This window comes from Mytilus californianus, unplaced genomic scaffold (assembly GCF_021869535.1).
Source record: "Mytilus californianus isolate M0D057914Y unplaced genomic scaffold, xbMytCali1.0.p SCAF_4, whole genome shotgun sequence".
Classification (NCBI taxonomy): domain Eukaryota; kingdom Metazoa; phylum Mollusca; class Bivalvia; order Mytilida; family Mytilidae; genus Mytilus; species Mytilus californianus.
This window is the reverse complement of record NW_026262690.1, coordinates 68,819,268-68,846,406: the sequence shown is the minus strand read 5'-3', so window position 1 is coordinate 68,846,406 and position 27,139 is coordinate 68,819,268. Positions and strand designations below refer to the sequence as shown.

The following is a 27,139-nucleotide window of genomic DNA, read 5'->3' as shown; positions in this document are numbered from 1 at the left end:
CATGTCAGCAATATTTGACTATAAGTGGTAGCCACAAAATTACAAAAGAATCTGCATCATTATCAGCACAAATTGTTGTTAATTTCAAACACTAAAATCTGTTCTGCATAAAGTTGTTAGTCTCATGGTCTTATTTCCATAGATTAAAAGTTATGGCATAAAAGTTTAATACTATGAAGGCAGCACAAGGTGTTTTATTTTTGACTAACATCTGTTCGGCTTGAGATAGGCAGTAGGTATGATCAGGGTTGTAGTGGTTTGAAATATACCACATTGTGAAAGAAAAACAATATATTTTTTGTTCTCTTCATTGAAACATATGTTATTAGGTGGATTGCTTGCTAGCTTAAAGTTTATTGGCAAATATTGTTTTATATTAGGTTGATTGTGGAAGGGTATAGAAGTGATAAACATGGACTTATAAACGATGAATTTTTTGATATATTTTAAAATCTCACACATACTATCAATCTTATGGAATAATATTATTTGAAATAAAGCAGTGTTATGCCTAGTATTTTCTAATAGCACCATGGGATTTGAAAAAAGGATTGTTTTCCCTAATGTTAAAGAACCACATTTATAAAACATTATACACATGTATTACAAATTCTATTCAGATGGCAAAACATATAACAATATGGTACCATGGTTCTACTATGCCCTATGAGAATGATGTACAAAGTATAAGTAGAGGGTCAAATCATATAGTATATTGTATGTTAGGCAGGTCATAAGGAAGGTCAAAATTATGATGAGTTCTGTAGGTCAGCAGTTTGAAAGGTTTTGTCTATGTACATGTACCACAATTATCACTTATGTTTGTTTCTTTATTTATCACAATCTACATTTTTCACATGAGATAACAAGTTAAAAATAGGATGTTGTTGTTTGTAAATTGTCGTATACGTCATGAATATTCACTCCTACCACCAGCCTTCGTAAGGCAGATCATTCATTCAATGTGTCAGTTTAGGACAAAATTTAGATAATGTCACATTTTCATAAAAATTTTATAAACAGTCTTAGAACATAACAGATTGGGAATTAATTTACAAATATTTAATTATAGTTTGTAACGAAAAAATGAATAAATATAAAAAAAGAGAGAGAAAATTAAAAACTTTTAGGAAAACCACAACCATTTTTTTATGGCCACATGTTCACCTGACCATGAAAATGTCTTTTTTTACCTATCTGTCAAACATATTTGTCTTAACCTCAGTCATCAATATACTTACAACTTTCGTCATTACTATGTAGGAATTCTAATGAAATGTGCCGAAACAAAATGAAAGGATTTTTTCACAGAAAAAAGTATGATTTTAAAATGAAATTGAAATTTTCTAAGGATTTTTTACCAGGAGTTTTCAGAATGAAAAAGGACATTTATAGTTTTCTTGGTGAGTTTTTGTACAAAATTTGAGGAAGTCAAGGTTTAGCATTCAGCAACATAGCATTGAAGAATGTGTGTGGTTTTTTTTCAGCGTCACAATATTTTATTTTTTTCTACTTCTAGGCATTTTGTGTCCTACCACTTATAATCAAACTTTTTTATTTGATTTCTGTTTTCCATTTCTATTACCCACTTTATAGATACCTCTTTACACATAGTGTTTGCATAAGAGCTAACACTATCACTCTGACTTCAAAGGCTTCATTCACTCTGAAGAGTAAAAAATATGAGAAAATTCAACGAGCCAGTCAAATATTATTAGTTTAAGAGGTCAGAAGAAAAATTATGTATAGACAAAGCATAGTATAAGATAAGATAAATTTTATTTCCAATAGAGGATCCATTATGGGCATAATCAGTACAGTAATTTTTTTTTATATTAAACAATTGCAATATAGACAATACACAAGAAAAAACAACTCAAACATGAAATATAAATTGAGTTAATAATATTTAGTATATAAAACATCACACAGAAACTAAAGATTGACATGAACATAAAATCCACCAAACCAGGGATTAACCCAGGTGCTTTGTTTAACAGTAAGTTTTTGTCCCAGAGGTAATCTGTTCTATTGTAATACAGCCAAATATAAGTTGTTTCTCCTTTGATAGAATATCATCTTTTGAGATAGGGATTGCTGTTTGATGTATAAAACATATTCAGAAAGTCTTGCACACACTTTGTATTTTTAATTCCTTTTCCATGTTAAGACTGTTAAAAAAAATTTCTGCATGTACAAAACAATTCTTAATTTTCTTCTGGTCTGTAAAAAAAGAGTAGATTCAAGAATGTCTTGTATTCCATGAAAAGTCAGCTCATTATATAAATTAAGAGAAAGATAATTGTAAATACAAAAAATAAGAAGTTTTGTCACATTGAATCAGCTGTTAATGTTTTACTGGGATTGCAATCTGATGAGAAAAATGTCAAGTTTGACAGATATGGACTTTAATTCTGACGGCTTTGTTTTCCACATGTGTAGGGCATTATATATTTTATGAGGATATATATCTTGACAATATGCACCTTTTTATAGCAAATCCAAAGGTGTTGCAGACTATTTCAAATAGAAAACAGATCTTTAAAATGTATTAAAACAGCAAATTAAGCTAAAAACTGGAATGATATCAAATTATGGATGCTAGCAATGGTGTTTAAAGCAGTAAAATGATTGGTGCATTAAAGTATCTTTCAGAATGTAAATGTTGCTTTTTTGCATGAATATGATATGCTGTAAATTTAAGGATGTTTTGTTATGTTTTTATTATTGCTTAAATATGACAGGATTTAGTATTGCATCAATTCCAACTACCATTTAAAATTTTGATTGCATTATAAGTCTGAAATCTAAATCTCTTGTTTTTGTTAGTTGATCAACAATTGCAATAATTTCTGAATTAACAGTCTCAAATTTTATGGCAAGATATCGGTATTCTTGGGCCTTTTCCTATCCTCATCACTTCTAATTGTAGCTTATGTTGCTGTGTAGTACATGGTCATCTTCGTACCAATTTTCAGGTTGTCTGCATATTGATATCGTAAAATATCAGCTGCGAGTCACAATACGAAGCTTTTTGTTGAGTGAGCGCAGCAAATGAGATCAGAAAGGTTTCATATTGTGTCGAGCAGCAGATATTTTACAATATCAATATGCATACAATCAGATAATCGATTTATCGGGTTGTATTTGTGCATTTTGCATGATAGAAACAAGTGTTTTCTTTGTTTCACCGGCAAACCGGAAGATGACGTGATAAGTTCGGGTCAAACTTATCAACGTCGGTTCATATATTATGACGTTGGTGATATGTCCTGTTTAAAGTTATTAAGGCCGGGTCAACGTATTTGACGTCACAAAGCCGTTATATGCAATTTTATTAAGAGCCAAGCAGAGTGATACAGACAGAGGGACGACCGATAAAAATAAATATCAAAACAGTTATGCTAGAAAAAGATCTATATACAGTCACATTCATATCCCTGAGGCTTTGTGATAAAAAGGAAGTCATCTTTAAATTACAGAAAACCACACCAAAATATATTGAAAACCAACTAATCTAAATCATTGTGATCAATGATAAATTGATATACTTGTGAATGGGTTATAAATCACCAAAGAAACTACACAGACACTTGGATGTCACCTTATTAAAGATTGTAAATAATAGAAAGAAGATATAATGATTGTAAATAATAGAAAGAAGAAATAGAGTTGGCTTATTCCCATACTGTTGATCATGTAGTTTTCATCTATGTTAATGTAATTAACATTACATTATTCATTAATGAAGGATCATCCTTCCTGTGTCATACTTGAGTGAAGTGTTATAGTTCCGTCAAAATACGCCTAATCAGCTGGGACAGGGATTGTTTCATTTTGTACTTGTGAACTGGTTTACTGTAGGCTCCTGTACTTCTGATACTCTTTTGCACTGGAAAATCAACTTTCATTTTCTTATGCATAATTTGGAACATTTTTTTTTAAAGGAGGATACTTTCTTTTGAAATAATGGAATGAAGTTACGTTTTATTGATGAATTGGTGTCTGAACGGAATAAAACTGTTTATTTCTTATATTAAAGATATTTTTTAGAGAATTGATTAGTTTAAGACAGTATCAATGTCAGTGATGACTTGTGTGAAAGGATTTTTTAGAAGGAAAAAGTATAATTTAAGAAAGAAGAAGAAATGGAAAATCTGTAAGGATGAAATTCCTGGATATTTTGTGATTAGATTTTTATACCATGTTGATGGTATGTATAATAAAAAGCTGTTTGCTAGTTCTGTTACTTTGCTTATCTTTTTATCATTTGGTTTATTCATAATACTTCAGTATGGATTAGATGGCATCATCATGAGTGTCTGTCTGTACAGATCACTGAAGTTAGTCACCTCAAAATTGATTCAAACTGTCTGCTCTCTAAGAAATGATTCCTCTATATCATAAATTTCAGTGATTATTGTTGTCCTTTCTGAGAATTTGAGTTCACCCCAGTTTTCATTTATCCATATAGTATAAATGCATTGTTATGGTATTGTCTTTGGTTAGGGGATGGACTTATTTTAAAAATCTGTTACGGAGAATATTTTTTTATCATTCTTTATAATTTGTACCAATTCTCATAATTTTGATATCGCACAAGCTCAGATACAGACTCGCATTTTCACTACACTGATTCAAGTATGATTGAAAAAATATGTCACACTAACCTATATCTGAAATAGTAGAAATTGACTACTCTACAGATATACAATACGGTACTGATCAGATTATTATACGACCGCAAAAAATTTTTTGGGATCGTATATTGGTATGATGTGGTCGTTGTCTGCGTCGTCGTCTGAAGACACATTGGTTTCCGGACAATAACTTTAGTTTAAGTGAATGGATCTCTATGAAATTTTTTAAGAAGGTTCAATACCACAAAAGGAAGGTTGGGATTGATTTTTGGGATGATGGTCCGAACCGTTTAGGAATTACGGGCCCAAAAGGGGCCCAAAACAAGCATTTTTCTAGTTTCAGGATAATAACTTGCGTATAAGTATTTCGATTGCTCTGAAATTGTACCACAATGTTTAATACCACAAGTGAAAGGTTGGGATTCATATATGGGGTTATGGGGCCAACAGTTTAGGAATTAAGGGCCAAAAAGGGGCCAAAAAGAAGCATTTTTCCAATTTTTTAAAGAGATTCATATTTTTTTTTCAAAATTTTTCAAATATCGAATTTTTGAAAAGTTTCAAGAAGAAATCTTCAATTGCACAGTATTGCGCAATAGATTTGTAAGATCTTTGACCACATTTATTTTGTGTCAGAAACCTATATTATGTCAAAAATTTGATCACAATCCAAATTCAGACAGTATCAAGCTTGAATATTGTGTCCAAATTTGCCCAAACTGTTCAGGGTTCACCCTCTGCGGTCGTATCAGGCTGCGCTCAGCAAAGCATTTTATCTAAATTGTCATGGTTTAAGTCAGTGAAATTAGTAGGAACAGATCTTTCAAACTTCAATGAGTAATGCATGTGATATGGTCCTCAAATTGTGCTAGGTTTTGTGAATTACGTCAGATTCTGTTGTATAAAAATAGCATCGTTTTTTGTCGCTTTCAACATTTAATGCACTGAAGGTTAACAATAACTTGCAAATTATTCAATATTTCAAACCCTGTGAGATATCTGATATATTGCTATATAAATCTGTCCAGTTATACTCAGACATAATTAGATGACATAAAACATGAAATATAATGTCTATATACATTTTTGTTGTAACAGTAAAAGATCTATATTTGGTGAAAAATACAGATCGGCTCACTTTATATACTATATTGATATATTATCTGCATAAATATTAGATATAACATTAAATATGATAAATCAACAGCTGTTTTGTTTCAGGCAAAACATTTTAACCTTGTTGGAACATTTGCAAACCATGAACTCTTCTTTTGATGGGTATTTTAGGGACTGAAAAGGGGTTAGACATTTTATCAAGTATAGACGATGCTGAAATGTCATGTTTGGCTCCCTTTGCTAAGTATCTTTCCACTGTTACTAGGCGAATGCTTTATTTTAAGGTCATAAGGTCATTGGAAATTTGAATTGCAACCACCCACTAAGATAGATAAAATATTATGAAGATTAATAAGTCATGTGAGTGCACTTGCACTGCATTTTGAAATTATGGTTAACACATTGATGAATTGAAATATAGTAGTTACATGAAATCTTTCCTAATTTTATACATGTACCTGTGTACCTGTGTTTGTCTGTGTCGCAGGTATTTTAATAAATGGTTGTTGTTCTGTTGTCAGGCTGTTGCATGAAGTGTGATCACTATTTGCATATATTTATATTACTGTGTGCTGTTTATAGAAAAATACTGTAGAATACATGTGAAAGTATCATAGAGATTTGTATGGTACATATTGATATTTCTGTTCAAAAGTGCTGAACAGCGCAGTTTAAAAATAGTGAAGTTTTTTTGTTCAGAATATATTTTTTGGTGAATCGAAACACTTAAAAACCTGGAATTACTTTGATAAAGGTGTGTTCATTGTGATAAATCTTCTTAAATTAATTTATGAGTTTATTCATAGCAGTTGTTTTTAATTAACTGTATATGTTTGTATAATTAGGTGTCAGAAAAAAATTGATGTGCCAATTAAAAAGAAATAGCCACAGCTTACAGCTATTGTTATTAGAAGAATGCAGCTTTATTTTGCAAAGGTTATACAAAAATGTGCAGAAAAAGAACTCTTTGAAAAAAAAAGAGAAATAATTGTACCTTGCATATATTGGATTTGATTACATAGATAATTATTATAAATAAGTCAAACTAAGTTGAATATATCTCTGAACTTTATATGTTACGTAACTTTGGACTTGTTAAATATGTGAAAGTGATTAACATAAGAGTATTAACTGTTATAAAGGATGATTCTGTAGGTATTGTTTTCTCCACAACAAAGTAATAAACAAATATTTGTTTATTCTTATGAATAGACATCGTAGTTTTCAGACATGTAAAATTGTGACACTATTTAGGAGACAAGACATTCACATTTAAAAAAACAATTTTTGAGGAGACATTGTTATTATCTTGGAAATATTAAATAAGGTAAATATATATTTAATTTTACTGTTTTTCTTTTGTTAGATTTTGCTTTACTTTCAAGTTTTGCAAAAATAATTTGTATTTACTCAACCAATGTTACATGTAATACAGGAAAATCTTAAATAATTTAACTTCAAATAGGCTTGTAATCTGGAAGATCTTTTCTTATCAGATAAAATTGTGACAAGATATTTTAAAGTTCCAGTCGATTGGGTAATGATTTGTGATTTGTATTCTTGTCATAACTGAAGTAGTCTGGGAGATTCTTTAGAGGGTGAAGAGGAGTCAGCCCTCTCTTGGAGTTTCTTTGAGGGCAAAGAGGGGTTTATGTACTATTCTTTGTCCGTCTCTTCGTTATTTATGTCATTGGGTTACTGTGTCATAGATGTATCTTTCTTAATTGCAATTAAACAATAAAAATCATTAGTCCTCTGTAAATTTTATCTAATTTTTTTAGTTCTTTTCATGGATAATAAGTTCTGTTTGGTAAAATCTGTGAAGAACCATCAAACAACGACTTGTACAAATATGGTTACTTCACAAGGGAGAAACTGCTTAACAGGGATTACAGTCATTTTCTCACCTTTTATTTTCATTACGAAAAACCTTGTCTGAAACAAAATATGGCCTATTAACAACACTTTGGCATTTGTTAATATACCATAGGAGCCTCAATTTACATGCTTAGTCAAATTTCAACTGCTGTGAATGAAATTTAATTGATCCCTATGAAGTATCAATATTCTAGATAATAATGATGTTTTGAATAGCCCTCTAAGGTTTTATCCTATGCTTAGTTTCATATCATTGGACTTCAATTTTTTGGGTGAAAACTACACTTTTTTGGCTTGCAGGTATAGTTCTAAGCTTTTCTCTAAATGCAATTTGTTCAGTTGAAATTTTCGTTAGAAGAATAGTTTTCTGGACAGTCCGTTCCACAAACTGTCCTACCCTTTAGTTGTCAGAATGTAATATCTAAAGTTATATATCCCTTTATTTTTATTTTTCAAGATGTATATCTAATTTGGTTTAGTTGAACCTTTGGCAGTAACATCACATTGGTTTATTTAAGAAATATTGCATAAAAGTACTTTAAAACGGTAACAGTTCAAGAAAGTATTTAAGATTAAATATTGTTTGTTTGTTAAGTTTATTATGTAAAAACTGGCATTTGTTCAGAAAATCAGCATGCAAAATATTTCTTTAATTAAAAGATCTTAGAGTTAATTTTATTTCAAAACAGAAATGTATTCATTGAAGAATTTTTGTAAACAGTTTCTGCATCGTAATTAAAATTGAAATATGTGAGTGGGTAAAAGTTTTTATTGTTATTTACAAAAGTATGAATATAGACTTCACACTGAAGAAAACACAAGGAGGAAATATTTTTTACCTTCAAAGGTTTTGATCTTTTGTCAATATGATCAAATGTGTAATTTGATTTATTTATAGGAGGAAGCTCTCTAAGTCCAGATATGAAACCTTTTGGTAGTCAGAGCAGTCTGCAGTTGATGTACAGTTCCTTACAGAGTTTGGATTCATTACGGAAACATGATTCATATGAACAGAAACCAAATAAACGACGGGTAAGTTTTCTGATATATTGATGCTAAGAGTACTTGTCTCTGTTATTTGTTTATAAATATGGTTTTATTATGATGACAAAGACAAGTAGTCAGAGAGATTTGGGTCTACTCAGGATTGATGCAGTGAACTGATGGGCACAATGGGAAATTTAACAAATTTTTTAGTAATTTCATTTGAAAAAATTAAAAAAAATGTTCCAATTTCTTTTGAAATAAAGATTCAGGACAAAAGAACGCTTCCGGTTGAATAACTGCCTTACTTCCCTTATATAAACTTTAATGTGGAGAGTGGGCTTGTAAAGATCATTGTCTCTAAAATGACTAAAGAGTTTAAACTCTCTGAAGGAAACTTTGGATTTCAAAAAAATGTCAATAATTTTAAGGGAGTCTTGAATTTTATTATAGCATGATAAGACGCATGTTTTACCACTATGTTAAAAAAAAGTCTAAATATTATAGGAGAATTCCACAATTTAAATGGGTTACAATAGTCCTTAACTAACTTAATGTAACCCCCAAATGGTGTTTAATTGTAATCCAGTTGATTACTATATGAAAGTTAGATTTTTAATTAAAGATAGGTTTTGAAACATATGTGTTAATTAAAACTGATGTACAGCTTGGAGGCTTACTAAGATTAGATGAAAAATAGAAATTAAAAATCTTTAACTTGAATATCCGACATGTATCGGTGGATGTGAAGTAAGTTTATTAAATGTTGACTAAGGATAAATAAAGGCAGTTATTTAAGATTGACAGCAAATTACAGGTAAGGATTTTTTGGTTAAATAAAAAAATGCATGTTTATATTCTTATGTTTATTTAACACTGTCACTGCAATAATGTTCTCCACTTATTTGGCAATCTTGCATTGTTCAGTCCTGAAGTCGCAGTGACGTAGTCGAAGGGGACTTTAGGTTTGCACTCCGTCCGTCCGTCCGTCCGTCAGTCAGTCAGTCAAATCAGTTTTCCTTATTGATTTATCATGACAAGTTACAGGTCAAGTTCAATTTTCATGATTTTAGCTAAACCATCCTGGCTACTGTTTATAAAATTTGTTATTTTCTTTTATATTTATTCTCATTTTTAAAGGCCTTTTTTTTTTTTTATTTGAGATTTAAAAAATTCTAATGCATTTTGGATAAGCATGACTGTGCATTAAAGTCTTAATGCAGCATTGCATCACTACCTTTGCATCTAAAAATTAGAAAAAAGAAAATAAACATTATTTTTGACTACCTGAATGACTTTGAACAAGTAAAGCTTGAATATAAATGATAACACTTAAAATTCTTCTGAGCAACTTTCCTTTACAGTAAGTAGACAGGATTGATCCATATCTGAAATCTGTGAAGGGGTAACAGGTTAGATTCGAACATGATTTTAATAGTGTTCGATGAAGCGCTTCACCTACAGGGCATTATTTTTTAAATTGATTGAACCAGGGATCAAAGTTGTAAAAATAAGACCAACTGTAAACAATAACATTCTTTTTCCAATCTATTGAGATAAAGTAAAGCCTCCCCAGGAACATAGGTGTGAATCATCTTCACAGTTTATATACTTCCTATAGTGGAAACCCTGTGTTATATATCTATGTCATATGTGGAGATTATAATGTTGAGTGTGTTACCTAAATGTTATATTTGAAAACACCATGAAGGGATTTCCAAAAACAAGAAATTGGATCGTCATGGATAATAATAAAAATTGTGCTTTCACTTTTGATGAAAATAAGAATATTGCAATAATGAAGCTTAAAAAACTTAGTGAAATGATAGTGGATGAACTGTTGGAGCCTGTACAACTTAGACACGACTTGAAAAACAAGGAAAATCGCTATAGATTGGTAGGTCATTTTAAATGTTTTAAACTAAGACTCTGTTGACCTTGAACAGTTAATATTGAAACTAGGAATTTTATCTATTTATCAAAGTAAATAGCCAAAAGTTTTTGCAATTTGTTTATTTTATAGGCACAAACCAAATACAATTCCTTGAACAAACTCATCATATAGGTATTCTACCATAGTTTCAATAAAATAATAACTAATTTTGTAAAGGGACTGATGTCATGATTTTAAGGTACATTGTATCTAGTTCCTGAAACAATGTCCCTTTTGAAGGCACAATCTAGTTCTTTTTTTGTCCTTTTTTTTATCCTTTCCTCATAGACCCTTGCAAGGGTGGACTTGGGTAAAGAAATATGGTCATCTTTTGGACTTCTCCTGTTCTGGCATTAAAATCCTTGCTAAGGTTGGGCATTTGTTTGGATGTGGGGTATGTATGAATAGGTCGCCACTTCCAGTCAGAATGAGAACTTAATAAATCCAATGCCACATGCAGGAAAAGTGCCATGCTCTCTGCATGTTCAAGAATCCTTGCAACAACTCTGAGGGGTCTGTTACAAGGCAAAATTTCTGTCCTATTCCAACATACCCTTATTTTCCAGTTGCAGTCCAAATTTGCTGCCTGTCATCCCAATCCACTCTTAACTTACTGATCTTACCAATTATATTTATTGTTGGTTTGTTCTTGCCGTGAACATGCATGAAATATTTGCAACTGGACATTAAGCAAACAACAATCAATCAATCATTCTTCATAGCTGTGGGTACTTGGTTCCATACATTTTACCCTAATAATGCTACACAGGCAATGCCAAACATATACTTTTAACCTACTGCCAATGGGGTTGATTTTTAACTTAGAAAAATAGGATGTACTACTTACTTTTAGAGATTAAAAAAAAAATCAACATCAATATTTGCTGAACAATTTCAAGACAAATCTTTTCAAAGTATGAAGAGTGATGATTGTCTGTCATATTCCTGACTTGGAACAGGAAGAAGGAGAGTGGGTGCAACCAAGCTTTATGGCATGTAAAACCATCCATTTGTGTGCTCTGGTTAAATATGATTATTACATTGGTTGCAATGAATTACTGTGATTTCCCAGTGAAATAAAAACCGATAATTTCACATGTGAAATAAACGTGGTTATTTCACTCCTTTGATGTCATACAACAATAGGTATTGTCGATGACGTTGCTTCAAAGCAAATTGTGAATGCGTAAAAAAAGATATAGTTCCTTATATTTCGACTTTAATTCCATTAATAGGCCCATTGTCAATGTAATAAAAAGAATAACTAATCAAAGAATTCAAATATCTAAAAAATATTCAACTCATGATCGAACAACGCTGATAATTAAATTGTCCTCATTTGTGAATTAATGTGTTTTTCGGTCACTTGTTGAATATTATTCTATACTTGAATTCTTCAATTTGTTATTCTATAAATCTTGGAGTAAACATTGCCAAAGGAATTTCAGAAACAGACCCCACATGCATCACACTTAATGAGGGGATAAAAAATGTGTATTTCTTACTTCATAAAACTTTCATTTTTTGGCAAACTAGATTGACTAAATAAAGGATGGCCATATTAGCCTATTTATAAATAATATGCAATAAAAAATACTTAATATTATTATTCAAAGTTATTTATACTCTGAAATTTTTCTGTTGGTAATTTAGTTAAAATTGTCATTTTCTTTTGTGGAGTGATATGTTAAATGTCAGTTTTTATTTGAATTCCTATTGATTATAATTTGGCATTGTTAACATCTTTCTTGACAATACACTGTCCAGGTGCCCTTTTCTTTTTACCTGTTTCTGCAATTAATCAGGTGAAGGATTAGCACCTTTGTACAGGTCCAACATCTGCTACAGGTAGGCTGCAATGATAGCATCTCTGAAAATGATATTCTATTGGTTTATTTGAATTCAAAATTTGCGAAATGAATTATGAATATTGTGGTTGGATTTATTTACTATTGTTTGGAATATTGTCAAACAGATGTTGTAGGTCAGCTTGTTATTTATTTATGTTATTTTTTTTTCATAAAAAAATACAGAAATTTTAAGTTAAGAAAATAAATAAATCTTTGACCTCTAACACATGATTAATTTAATGAATAAATAAACATCAATCTATATTTTTCTTTAGGCTTAAGATTATCTAATATCAACAGATCGTAATGATAATGTACATAATTGTTGTGACATCACAATAATATCCTATTATCATATCTTATCTTGATTACAGGATTATTGTTATGATGTCAGTGAACTTGTGTCATAAATTTTTCATGGTTATTTACATGTCATCATAAAAATATTAATATCCACATTATTTGAAATGAAAATAAATATTTTTTTCTTCTGTTTCATTGATTAATTGTGGTTTGATATTAAATCCAAGTTAAATGTGAACCAAATTCCTAAAACTATTTCAACAAATGCAGTTTTTTTTAAGATTTCATTGAGATGATTCCAATCATTTCACCTTCAGGTGTTTCAATTACAACAGAACAAACAGAAACTCAGGAACAAAATGCACCAAACAGGCCTCTATTTTTCCAAAGGATTTCTTTAAATATTGTTACCTCCATATTAAAGATTTATAAATTTAATTCACTTTGAATGAGTTTAATGCACCCAATTCTAAAAGTTGATACATAAGTTCTTTGTTACTTTTTTGTATGACTTAGAAGTAATTTGTCCTCTTAGTGCAATTTTATTAAAACATTTGAAAAAGGAATAAATTGTCAAAAGAAAATAAGTAGATAAATTCACAGTTGCTTATAGTTACCTAATCAAATCTTCCTAGGTAAAGTATATAATAATAAGGAAGTACTTTATTAGTTCCATTGAGTTTGATTGGTCAGGAAATTATAACTGTGTCATTGTAAATAATTGAGTCTTGACAATTTAATTTGTAGACAGATTAGACTCTGTAATTGCTAATTAAATCATTGAAGCAAGCTGTGGGTGTCTAGTTACTTTGTCTGGAGTAGTACTGGATACATATATATATACTGTTAACATGTGATAATTTAATCAATTAAATAAAAAGGGATGCTTGTTATGATTTCTTACATTTTTGCAAAAGATTTTTAAAATTAGAAAGCACCTGTAGTGATAAAAAATGAAATTACAACAAGATTTTTCTGTTATTCCCATGATGATAATTTGTACACCAAGTATAACAAAGAAGAGGAAACTAGCAGAGTACATACAAACTGAAAATATTTTAAAGAAGAGAAAGTTAGCAGATCATGAAATTGACAAACCCATGACAAGAAGAAAAATGATATATTCATATTCATGTGCTGAAAATGTTTTCTCATCAAATTTGGTTATTATGGTATTACATTTTGTTTTCTTTTACTAATTATAGATAATATTTCTAGAATCTTTTGTTTAGACAGTGTTCATTGATATGACTTTTATGAATTTTTTTCAGACAGTGTTCAATGATTTATTTAAGACTTCAAACAAAATATTGCAGACATTTAACAAGGTTAATATTAATCATTAGAAAACTTTATCTTCATCTATTCTGATTGCTTAATATTCTTGTTTTTATTTACAGATGTCCACACCTCATCCAATCAAAACAAGATTATCAAGAGTACCTCCTAAACAACAGAAACGTGTGCCCCTCGTCAGATCTCACAGTATGCCAGAAAGTCTCGACAAACTCCACCGCAGGAAGAAACTTCATAGTGCAATAGGTATCCATCATGTGTGGTAGCTGTAAATGTTAACACTTATTTTTAAAAAAATAAATAAACATCTCTGATTTACATATGTATTTGAGTGTCAGTCATTTCCTTGTAAGGGAGGATTTGTGGCTTTCTATACTTCAAGTAGAATTCTCGTTTCAGTAAAAATATAAGTCTTTTTGCACTTTATAATTGGTATTAAATAAACCAGTAAAATAAACATGGCAATCATATATAATAGTTAAATCAAATTAACATGTTATTGTAATGAATGTCACATTCTTTGACAAATGGTATCAAAACATGTATAGACAAGGAAATGTTAAAAAAATATTCATTTGTAAATGCTGATAGTTCTTATAAGATGGATTTAACTTTCTAAATGTAAGTTTGATAAAAGTTTAAGAACATATTTTTATGCAATTTAATGTAACTTTATTGGAATCTTTGATAGAGAAGTGCATTTCTATCAACTTTTTAAGAGGAAAATCATAGAAAGTTTCATTCTTCAACAGATTCATGGTTTAATCCAAATTCTGATTAACTAATTTTTCTGAACTGTAATTCAGTAATTTAAATAGAATTTATCAGATTTATGATCAAGCCTAACTTCTTTCTTTAGTTATCAATTCAACTTTACACATTGACTAAAAATCAAAATTTCACATTCATATAATTAAAATTCAGATAATTTGTAGAATAATGTTTTTTTTTTGCACAGAGTTCATTTTGCTATCTTTTTTCAGGTTCAAGTAATCTTCATGATATATACCTCAGACACTTTGACGATGACAGTAGTTCTGATGATGGTTCAGATATATCAGTCGATCACATTGTTCTCAATGAGAAAAGTTTAAGTGCAAGGTCATCAAGAGCAGGATTATCTACCCTTGACGAGGTAAGGAAATGATCCAAATACAATATAGAACCTTTCTTAGCTTTATAATAGTAAGACTCAAGGGAGAACTGAGGCAAAAGTCAATGATAGCAGTCTGTTTAAATATTTGGTAAGCTGGTCAAATATGCATAGAGGGGAGATTTAAGATTAAATAGCTTTTACCCTTCTGTATCTTCTTAAAGTTTTATAAGAAATTGTTACCAGTCAACTAATCAACTTGAGTTAGACCATACAAAAATCTGCTTCAGGAATATATTCTGATGAAGACATTTCATGCATGTTAATTATGATGAACCAATCAGAAAGAGTTTTGTGGCTGTCTCAGGCTCTCAAATTAATTTGAAATTAAGCAGTTTTGCACAATTTTATAAAAACTTAGAAAACGATCCTCATATCTATGGAATAAAACCTCTTAAGGCTAGGAAAATATTATATTGTTGGAGAACTGGCAGAGTTCAGTCTTTTTTTCTTCCTTAATTTAGACACAATTATTACTAAGTACAGGATAAACTAAGATACACACTTTAAAACAAACCACATCTTTAAACTGTAATCACGAAATACTTTACTGAAACAATAAATGAGACACACTTATTGCAAAGTACACTTGTTCAGGGTAAACTTAGATACACACTTTAAACAGACCACATCATTAAACTGTAATCACGAAATACTTTACTAAAAGAACATTTAAAATAGAATCTATTGAAGATAAATAATAAACAATAGTTAACATTAAGTTTTCTAAGAACAAATACATTTCTGTAAATGAAGTTATGTTGTTTTTGTAAACTCTTGTCTAAGCAATCCTAGCCCATATTTTAAAAGCGAAATAGATAAGTATCACTCCCACATAATGGCTGGGAATGATTTCCTCAGCGTGGAACTTAAGGCAAAACATGAAATAAATAACAGTAAAGTGTGTTACTTTAATTAAGACTGTAATATAATGTTCTGTCGCTGTTACGTAATATGAGGACAGCTGCTGAGTAATTTATCTTTTCAATAGCAGTGTCTGATATTTGATCAAGATTGCTTATTTGTGGTTAGAACTGGAACTTTGTTAAATAATTCATGAGGTATATCAGTAGCAAAGCATAAAGTGAAAAAAAAGTTTACTGTATATTCAGAAATTATTTATTTTTAATGAGGTTTTTATTCATTTGAATAATGCGACTTGATGCATATCCCAATGATAAGAACTCACATTCTTACAATGAATACATATATCTCATAATCTGTATGCAGATTTTAATAAATGCAGATTTTAATAAAATCGCAATAATTAATCTTAAATTTTTGTCTGTTCTTCATAAATTGCAATAATAAATGCACACAATAATTTCTAAATTTACAGTAGTTCCTATAAGTATTTTTAATTTGTGTGAATAGTGATATTTATTCTTATATATAAAAATTGAATATCAGAGTTTTGTCTGTTTGATGATATGGAAACAGATCAAAATAAGCAAAATGAAGAATTTTAATAGGTCATTGCATATAGGCCAGAAGTCTGCTTGGTGGGTATCATTTCCTTAAAGTTTTCATGTCATCTACAAGAGTCATCTGGAAGACAAGGCAACTTAATTCCTGACTTCCTAAAATTAAGGAAGTAGCTTTGCTTTATTAGTGGACTAGAAAGTTAAAAGAAAGCATCTTAATTAAATAAAAACTAAGAACTAATAATTTCTTTGATAAGATTAAAGTAACTTGGTAATTTGGCATGCCATCAAGTTCGATAAAATATTTAAAAAAAGATATATGTGAAGATACTGTGTTATCATGTAAGATGTCTTAATTACTCCACAGTCAGATAGTGTCATTACTTGCATACTAACACCTTGTATCTGAATATTGTTAAACCCAAGAAAAAAAAGAAAAAAAGTTTGTGTAAAATTCTCTTGACTAGGTCAGTAAATCGCAAGTAGTTCCCATGAGTACCTCATATAGAGATCCCCTAGTCCAAAGTAGCCAGTACTTTCATTGACAATTAGACAATGATTTTATGGTATATACCTTTTCATAACTTCTTATATTTAAGTAGAAAACTTCTAAAACAAACCCTGACGAAACCAAACTTCACTCTTAATCCTAAGTAATTCACAGTACCTTTGCACTTCCATTTTTTGTGTATTGTAAATTACTCTGCGTAAACCAAACCGTGCCTACAACAAATAATGAACTTTTGTTGAATTCCCAGACTCTGAATCTGCTTTAATTCTTAATATTGCTATCCAGTTTTATGTTTTAAAAACAGATTTAAGAATGAGTTCTCAAGTAGTTATTAGACATAAATAGTATTAAGGATATCCTTATTTCTAATAAAAGAAGGAAAAATTTAAGTTTGTAACCTCAATCATTTAAAAAGGATCTGTAGCTGAATAAAGTTTGTGCTGTACTAGATTCTGTGTAAAATGTACAAATTAACTTGGTCTTCAAATGGTTGGTGAATTCTAGAACATGAATTGTTTAGACAAAAACTATATATAAAATTTCTAGTGAAATTAACAAGTGCATTAATGCAGTCCTTGAAACATGTTATTCTCAGTGCAGTTGAGAATAAAGTATTGGGAGTGTTCTTACGAGTGTTTCATATTGTGTCATAATGACAGATTGACAGCTGTTTTTAGAATTACTTCTGGATACATGTTTTAAATTGCTTCAAGTTTACTTTTGGAGTTCAAGGATTTATCAGTTCATCTGACTTTTTTGACATAAAAATAACCTGATGAGGTGTGGTTCTTGTGTGATAAGGAAATGCTAGTATTTCAAGACATAGGACAAGGAAAAGCCTTAATTTCATAATTTTCCAGTGCGAAAAGTTGGAAATACTATTTCTTTATCGTCTATTCTGGGATATACTAATTTATGAGTGTTCTCACAAAATCATATAAACATTTGAATATGTACAAGATTATGTATGGATTTTATGAAATGGAAGATTTCTATCCAAAACATAAACATCCATCAAAAATGAAGAAATCAAAGGTAAATATAGGCGTGCAAAATTAGAGAACTTTATATCAACTCCAGGGTTATTACAAAATATCAATGTGTCTAATGTTTTTTTATATTTGACCTCTAAATTTTTACAGGTTTTGTTGTAGTTGGAAACAGAATTGTCTTCCCATTGGTACAAATGTTAAAATGCTTGCAATATTCAGTCTTTTTATTATTTTTAATTTGTTGAGCTTGGAATACAATGTATTTTGTAAAAATGACTAATTTGTTGAGATTGGAATACAATGTATTTTGTAGATATGACTACTGTTACAGACTTTCATAATTTCTTGATTAATTTCTCCTGGTTAAAGTTTTTAAACGACATATATGAAGTATTTTAATAGGTTTTGACCAATGTTTAAGGTGAAGCTTTATACCATTTAAAGGGAAGTTCAGTTATAAGTAATACTGTCGCATGTATATTTCAAGTAGTTCAAGTAGCGGTAGAATTATAGGACTTTAGACCATTGAGGGTTTGAAAAAATACACGAATTATTAACTTACGTGTTTCTGATCGGAAAAGAAACCTTTTGAAGTGTCAAGCCTCATTTTTATTTAAATAGATATATTTCGCTTTCAGTGAATAGGAAAGAAGAAAAACACCAATTAGTTGACTTGAATATTCCACATCTTTGCTCAATGTATGTGCCTCTAAATATAACTTGTTTCTTTGTTTTGAAAATCGGTCACCATTGAAGTCTAGACAGTTGTTTTGTTGAAAATTTCGACAGAGGTAAAAAATCTTAATTATTTGACAGGCTCTTTTAAAACATACTAGCAAGAACTGAAAAAATTATGACTATAACAGCGTATCAGTTTTTGGGAGGATTTAGAACAGGAAAATGTTCTTGCCAATTTCTTAAAGAGTTTAGATATTGTAAATAGTTATACACAGATTTGTTTTTAACCATAAGAAAATATAATGTTTTTTACATTTCAATTGCATGTAAGCATATTAGGTGTTATGGCACAGAACTGCATCCAAGTATTCAAGTCCTGTTCTACATGTCACTTTAACCCACATAAAAAATATTGCTAAGAAAAGGTAAAGAATTTTTTTTGTTTTTTTGTTGTTGTCAATAATCAAAACTGTCTTATTTTGCAGATGCCAGAGAGTGAAAACCGCACATATGCTGAAGCATTATGGGACCACATTACAATGGACCAAGAAGAGTTACGATTCCGTGCTGGTGATCTGTTAGAGATTATAGACATGAATGACAAAGACTGGTGGTATGGTGCTTTAGATGACCACCAAGAAGGATGGTTACCTGCCACCTTTGTTAGGGTACGGTTTCAGATCTAACTTTGTTTCCTTTATGAATAACTATAAGTAATAACAACATTCCAAACAAAATGTGTTCTTATATTTGCTCATGCAAGTTTTGAATTTTTTTTCTAGTCTTTAGTATAGATGCGTCATAAAGCATTAAACAGTGTGAATAAAGTACTTGCAGTTTTATTGAATTTGTACATGTATTGCATTTCATTTTTTAAATGTTATATTGTTTGATTGATTACTACAATAATTTTTTGCTTTACAAAGTGTTCAGATATATGCTTATTGATGATTTTTTTTTTTCAATAGTTGCGTGTAAACCAAGACCATTTTGAGGAGGATTTTATTGGCCGCTTCTCAGAAATACCAGAACACACTAGTCCCAACCTAAGACGGATCAGTATGATTAATCCAGACCAAGGACGGATCAATGTCATCAATGAAATCTTACAAGCTGAACAAGACTATGTTAAGCATATGAAAGATGTAGTTGAGGTGAGTCTTTTTAGTTTTATACACTTCCATTATTTTTTAGAAATGTTCTCAGCTTTTTGAAAAAAGAAGTTTTTAATTGGTACAAATTTAAGGATTTGCAGTCACTTATGATTGCCCCAACTGCACTGTTTTGTTTTGGAAAGTGAATCAAGAAAGTGTTTGTAAAAAAAGTTGCTCTTGGTTCATATTACTGATGAAATTATTTGAACTAAAGGAAAATAACTGTAATAAATAGAAGACTTTAATCTTCCATCATCTTCTAAAATATTGACTTTTCATCATTTCAGGGATATATAAGACATGCTCGTAAAAGAGTAGATATGTTTACTGAGGAGAAGATATCTGTGATATTTGGAAATATAGAGGAAATATTTAAATTTTCCACCCAGTTTCTAGAGACTTTAGAAAGTGCCTATTGTAAAGAACAGCCTCATCAAAGTGAACTTGGAAAATGCTTTCTTAAACATGTAAGTATTGATATAAACATAATATAAATTTAGATAAAAAAGAACCAAGATTCCTTTTTAAGTTTTTAGAATGTACATATTGCATTTCTTTCCATATAAAATATTGCTATAATAGTATATATTTTTTCATGAACTTGGATAAAAGGTAGGGTAATATATTGCAACTATGTTCTGTAATACATAAAGTAATTTAAACTTAAAAGAAAAGATCATTTTAATGTTTATTTTCAAATAATGATGTAAATTTACCTGATATATTAAGTATGAAAATATAACACTAATAACAATACAGTGTTAATTTGCTGATTTTTAAACTACCAATGAAAAATGCTGAATTTCTTTTGATAAATGTTCATCTGAAATATGAAATAGGAAAATAAAAGCAGAATGAAAAAGAAATTGGACTGGTTACATCAAATATTTTTAAGCAGGGCCTATACAAAAATAATTTCTGTTTTTTAGAGCAAAGGATTTGAAATATATTCAGACTATTGCAATAACCACCCATCAGGTTCAGCAGAACTTAAAGATTTATATAGAAAACAAAAATACAGACATTTCTTTGAGGTAAGTAAAGCACTTATTGTGTTTAGCATAAAACAGTATGTTATAAAATTATTGTCAACTGCCTAAGTGATTTAATGATGGCATACTCATTTCATTTATAACTGAAAAATATCATGAAAATCACAACAAGTTAATACATTGTATTTAAAAAGTAAGTTTATTGAGATATTCTAATAATCAATACATTATATTACAGGCTTGTCGTCTTTTACAAGAAATGATAGAAATCCCATTAGAAGGCTTCCTTTTAAATCCCGTCCAGAAAATCTGTAAATATCCACTACAGTTAGCTGAGCTTCTCAAATATACCCCACAAACACATCCAGACTACGTCAATATACAGCAAGCTTTAGAAGCCATGAAAAAGATTGCAGCTCTCATCAATGAAAGAAAGAGAAAAATGGAGAGTATTGAAAAACTAGCCAGATGGCAGCATACTGTGGAAGATTGGCAGGTTAGTATAGTCTTGTTAGTTTGTGTAAATACCCCTTGTAATACATTGATATTTTACTGTATGACAGTCAGTTTTATTAATGGAGAAAACAGGAATGTTAACAGTGAACTACCACCACGGTTACTATCTGTGAGATTATTGTTTTTGACAGTGAATGGACTCTGAAAGAAGGTTATATGCTTACTATGAAGGTGAAAGTTTGCAGTCATCTGTATAGGTGTACATCTTGGCCACATATAACTATTTTAACAGTCTGTAGCATACACATTTGTTTAACAAGATAAACACTTAGATGTCTACTCTAAATGAATTTGTTTTTCGTTTAACATCCTGTTTAAGTTTGAAAAAAAATGTTACATAAACTTATAGGTTGTTGGCATTTCCAAATTTAAATTATTAAAGTAAACAAAAACATGTTTGTAAAATTCAAAACAATTTTTTTTGAAAGGTTTTAAATATAGGTTACATAGGTAGATAAAATAATGATAACAGTGTCCTTTACTGGTATGTATTCTGATATATCTTTATATTTGATCAAATAAGGATGAAGGAACTAACTTAAAGTGAAAAATGGAAATAGATCAAAATAAATGTAGAACTAATGCATACCTTTGTTGTTAGCAATCTCTGGTCCTTTTTTAAAAAGAGTTGTGATAGTTATGTTATTTCAGTGCATGTTTGAAATAGAATTTATTAGCAAATGACATTTGTTAAGATTTATAAGTGTATTTTTCCAATGGTTTGTATTTTCGCTAAAAATAAAAACACTGAAGTTATTTATAAATATGCAATGTTGAGTATTATTTCTGTCTTTAAATATATGTTAACATGCCTATGTACTTGTAGATATATTGAACATTTCTTGAAAATTTTAACAATTAAAAACATTTCATCTTCAGGGTAAAGATTTATTAGAACGGAGTTCTGAGTTAATATACTCATCAGAAATCAACAAAATTAACTCTGCAGGCTGGTCACAAGAAAGATGGTTTTATTTGTTTGATCACCAACTTGTGTATTGTAAAAAGGTTAGTAATTATTTTTTAGATGGAAGAAATTTAGATAAATGTAAAAAAGCACCAGAGTTTAAATTTGATGAAAGAAAGTTGAAAATACATTTTTTTGTACCGGTATTTGTGCTTAAATAAGTAGAAAACAAAGTATGCAATTATTAAAATTTATGTTTATCATCGGTTCAAAAGAAATTGTTAGTGAGAAAAATCTGTTGTTGGGTTATTTTCTTCACATATATTCCTACATTCAAAGGAAAACAACACTTATCAAACTATGGCGAACCAAATGAAACTTTACCCCAGAGTCATTTTTAACCTGATTTTCGAAGGAAAAATCGGTTATTGATTTGGGGATGTACAGCAGGCGGGCGGGAGGGCGGCTGCCAAACAGTGTCCGTTCATTAACATGAAAACACTTTGACGAAATTTTTTCAAATTTAGATATGTTGTTTCCTGTGACTAAATGAAGGTCAAGTTCAATTTTAACGATTTTAGCTTTTCTGGTTGTTGAATTATAGCCCTTTCCCAAGAATTCAATTTTTGATGAATTATTCCATTTCTGTACAAAGGGAAATAACTCATTTTTTAAAAGAGTTTTAAAAAACATTGTAAAAAATGATAAATGACATTTTGGATTTTTTTTTCTTTTCTTTGGTAAATTGTTTGAAGAATTTTGTGGTAGGTTTGTTTGTTATTCTATATAAACTAATTTTCTGAATGCTATGTATATAATTTTTTTTTATGAAGTGAACTCCTTTAATTAGATAATAATCTATTTTTATTAAAGGATATATTTCATTACATTACATTGTGTAGATAAAGTTGTTGACATTGATAGACACGTTGCATATCTATATTAGTTTGTTACAAATGAAAGAAAAAATATTTGGAACTATTAATTATATTTGATTATAATTTGAAAATAGATATACATTGTGTAACATCATATCTAATTTTAGAGAGTTAAATCATATCTAATTTTAGAGAACTATGTTTGCTTTATTAGTTAAACCATATTTCTGTTCAAAGGGAAATAACTCAAACTTATTCCATAAACCAGTAATGATAAAATAAGTATATGGATTCTGTTCAATTAATTTTAGTCATTAGTTGTCAAAATTTCTTTATAACTATTTTCTTTAAGTCATGTGTGTTATGAAGGTAGATGTCACAGTTGTTATGTGGTATTTTATTTTTGTTGTGTGTGTTAATGTTTAATTTTTACATGATCCTGTTTGGGGTTCAGATTTGCAAATATCATTTTCATTATTAATTAGATAATATTCAATCACAATCCAAATTCAGAGCTGTTTTAAGCTTTAATGTTGTGTCCATAGTTGCTCAACTGTTCAGGGTTCGACCTCTGCAGGAAAATCCAGTTTGCTGTCACACGACAGCCTCTTGTCTATTGTTCAATCTATTTAAACTATTGTCAGTTCTATTGTCCCATTCAATAAATACAATAGATATTGTTCTCTGTGTAGTTTATTCACTGGAACCTTTAAATTTCTTCTAAGAGAAATCCATCACTCATTGTACTATAGTATATTTTCAATCTGTTCGATATAAACACTGATTTAATCATAAAAAGTTAATTTCTGACAAAATTTTTGAGCATTGTTCCTATTGGAATTTGATTTTTTTTGCTTAGTTACAGAATACATTTAAGAAGGCCTTAAATTAAACACCGTCATTTTCCAGTTTTAATTTGTCAAACACACAAAAAAAAAAAGTCAATAGGAACAATGCTCAAAATTTTTGTCAGAAATCAACTTTTTATGATTAAATCAGTGTTTATATTGAACAGATTGAAAATATATTATTGATATTAATAAATACAACATCACATGCAGTTTTTTGAGTGAAAACATGTATTTTCATATATTTAGAAGATATTTTTTTTATTTAGGTAAATTAATCATTGAATGATGGATTTCTCTTAGAAGAAATTTAAAGGTCCCAGTGAATATACTACACAGATAACAATAGCCATTGTATTTATTGAATGGGACAATAGAACTGACAAAAGTTTAAATAGATTGAACAATAGGAGATGAATCTGTGGAAAATTTTCATTTGGTTCCAATAAATATTTACAAAAACAAATTAATGCAAGTTGGATTGAATTAAGTTTTAGTGGTTGCAGAAGACTTCATCAGTGAGACAAGCAGACATGTCCAATGAATTTGTTTTGAAAATGAAAGATATGGAGTGGATGTATATAATAAATAACAAAATAAGGAATAATACTTTTGTTGTTGTTCTTCATCTTGACAGTTGCTGAAAGGTCTTCATTTCCTTTGGTATGTTTGAGGTTAATTGCATCTTATGTTATTAAATATTTATTTGAAGGATTTGTTAAAGAGGAATGGTTTTAGTTATAAAGGCAGAATAGATATTGACGAGTGTGATATTGAAGACATTGAAGATGGAAAAGGTATGTCATTAAATTTCAGATGTTTGTTTTGATTTAATTTTTGGAGTACATATTGTAGTCACAAACATGAAGGTTCTTACAAATTAATATCATATATATTTAATGCAAATAAAATATCTCAAAACATTACTGGGAAAAAACAATGTGACCCAAATTGTCATTTGCTTCATTTACACATTTGGATGTTGTTTTTTTTTTATTTGAATAGAGATATTTAAACACTGATTATTACCAGTATAGATATGGCTAAATCTTAACATAAACATTGATATATAAAGCCCGCAAAATTTAATCCAGATGCACAATTAATAAAAAATATAAAAATAAAGTACAAATAAAAAGTACAAATTTTACAAAAGTAAACTGGTTTACAATGAATCATGCATTTATGTATGATACTTTATAATGCTCAAAATGTCTTCTGATCAGTAAATCTGCTTTTCGTTTAATCTGTTTACATTAACTCATCATCATAATGTTTAACAAAAATAAAGAATATTTGATTTATATAAATAACCGTAATTTTCTTCATTAATTCTGAAGTAAACAATAAATCTTTAAAGCCATTCAATCATGCTGCTACAATCAAAATAGACAAAAACAACAAAAAATCATTAACTGTTTTATTTATATTGAGGTATTGCATAATAGATTTAACATTAAATGTTATTTTATTTTATCAGATGTGCAGTATAATGTAACAGTGAAAAATGCATGGAAGATTCACGAGGTAGATAAAGATAAGTGGTACTTATTGTATGCAAAAACACCAGCTGAGAAACAGAGATGGTTAAAAGCATTCCAGAAAGAAAGAGAGAGAGTTAAAGAGGACCAAGAAAATAGTAAGCAGTTTTTAATAAAAGTTAAAATATGATTTAACTATAAATGCGTCATTGCCTTGAGAAAAAATTACACTTGAACTTCATGTATGCACCAGTTTATTTTAAGTTGTTGATTCCATATTATTTTGTCAAGGGCTAATTCATACATACAAACCAAACTTGCTGAGGTAATTTTAAGTGTAGGCATAAAAATATCTATATCCTTAAACAGTATTGATTTCAGTACTTAACAACTGTTTTAAAAGCTTCAGAAAGTCAAATTAAACTGACCTTTGACAAGAAAAAAATGTTAACAACATAATATGTATGGTTTGGTTTGAACGTTTTCCTGAATCAGCAGTATTCTCTGACAGTACACAATCATGCTTGTCACATAAGAATAATCTTTGAGACATCTACAGACTTATCTAGTTTGGATCTTCATTCTTCAACTTCAGTCTGACTTCATAGATTGATGGGAATTTTGTTGTTTAAAACATAAGAATAAAAAAATAAGACTACTATTTTTTCTATAAAAGTTATGGAAGTTGTGATTAATTTGCAAAATTCATTTCTTATAACTCTTTGGGGCAGATAATGAAGAATGATAAGGTTCTTGTACATTGAAATATTTTAACCTCTGAAAACAACATCTATGTAACAGTTTCTTATTTATATATTTTATTTTTCAGATTTCATGCCAGACCATTGGAAAAATAAAATATTAAACAGAATAAAAGCTTCTCAGGGTAAGTTCCATTAATATGCAGTCTATAGATATCTATTATTTATAAACAGGTTGTTTGGTTGCTGTCTGATTGATGTTTACTTGCAACAACTTTTTTATTTATTAAAATGCATTTTTGCCAATTATTAAAGACTGATCTTAATTAGCCATTGCAAATCATTTAAGATATATTTGTTAAAAGAAGTACTTCAAACACAAAGAGCAATCTCACTGGACCTAAGTACATTTGTACTTGTAATTCAATTTTATCTTGAAGATTACGAGTGCAGGTTTTGTTAAACAAAGCCTATTATAATTGGATGAAATTCTTAATAAAAATCAGAATAAGTAATTTGTGAGAAATGAGTACTTGTTTTTGTGGAAAACAAATGTTATAACTCGGAAGAGAAAATAAAGATCACAAATTTTGTGCAATAAGTGCAAGAAAATTGTTTCCTAGAGATTTATATGCAGTCAGTTTGATAATAACAATTACGATTTCTACCTTTGATTATAAAGTAGATGCATCATTTTTTGTGGGGTAATAATTTTCATGAATTTGTGAATATAGGTTAACAACAAATTTAAATGTTCAACAAAGTACTAATTTTCTATAGGCTTGTATGCTGACTTTGGCAAAACCATGAAAACAAATATACATGAAAAATACATTTTTTTCTCAATCCTTGAAAATTGGTACCTACAAAAATACATGAATCCACAGTACATTGTAATAAGTTA

General features: G+C 29.4%; 1 protein-coding gene across 6 annotated transcripts in view; it reads left to right on the top strand.

Annotated features, from left to right (window-relative positions):
* Positions 1-27,139, top strand: part of LOC127698633 (rho guanine nucleotide exchange factor 4-like) — a 91,671-nt gene that overhangs the window by 62,921 nt on the left and 1,611 nt on the right. For 5 of the 6 annotated variants that reach the window (XM_052202187.1, XM_052202188.1, XM_052202190.1 and 2 more), the window contains 12 exons: positions 8,533-8,666; positions 14,105-14,246; positions 14,984-15,135; positions 19,244-19,426; positions 19,727-19,912; positions 20,200-20,379; positions 20,842-20,946; positions 21,143-21,400; positions 22,300-22,428; positions 24,766-24,850; positions 25,534-25,692; positions 26,364-26,420. In XM_052202187.1, coding sequence (XP_052058147.1) covers positions 8,533-8,666; positions 14,105-14,246; positions 14,984-15,135; positions 19,244-19,426; positions 19,727-19,912; positions 20,200-20,379; positions 20,842-20,946; positions 21,143-21,400; positions 22,300-22,428; positions 24,766-24,850; positions 25,534-25,692; positions 26,364-26,420 — 1,770 coding nt within the window. Of the gene's footprint in view, positions 1-4,065; positions 4,214-8,532; positions 8,667-14,104; positions 14,247-14,983; positions 15,136-19,243; positions 19,427-19,726; positions 19,913-20,199; positions 20,380-20,841; positions 20,947-21,142; positions 21,401-22,299; positions 22,429-24,765; positions 24,851-25,533; positions 25,693-26,363; positions 26,421-27,139 lie in introns of those variants that run through there. The other variant, XM_052202192.1, reaches the window with a different exon arrangement.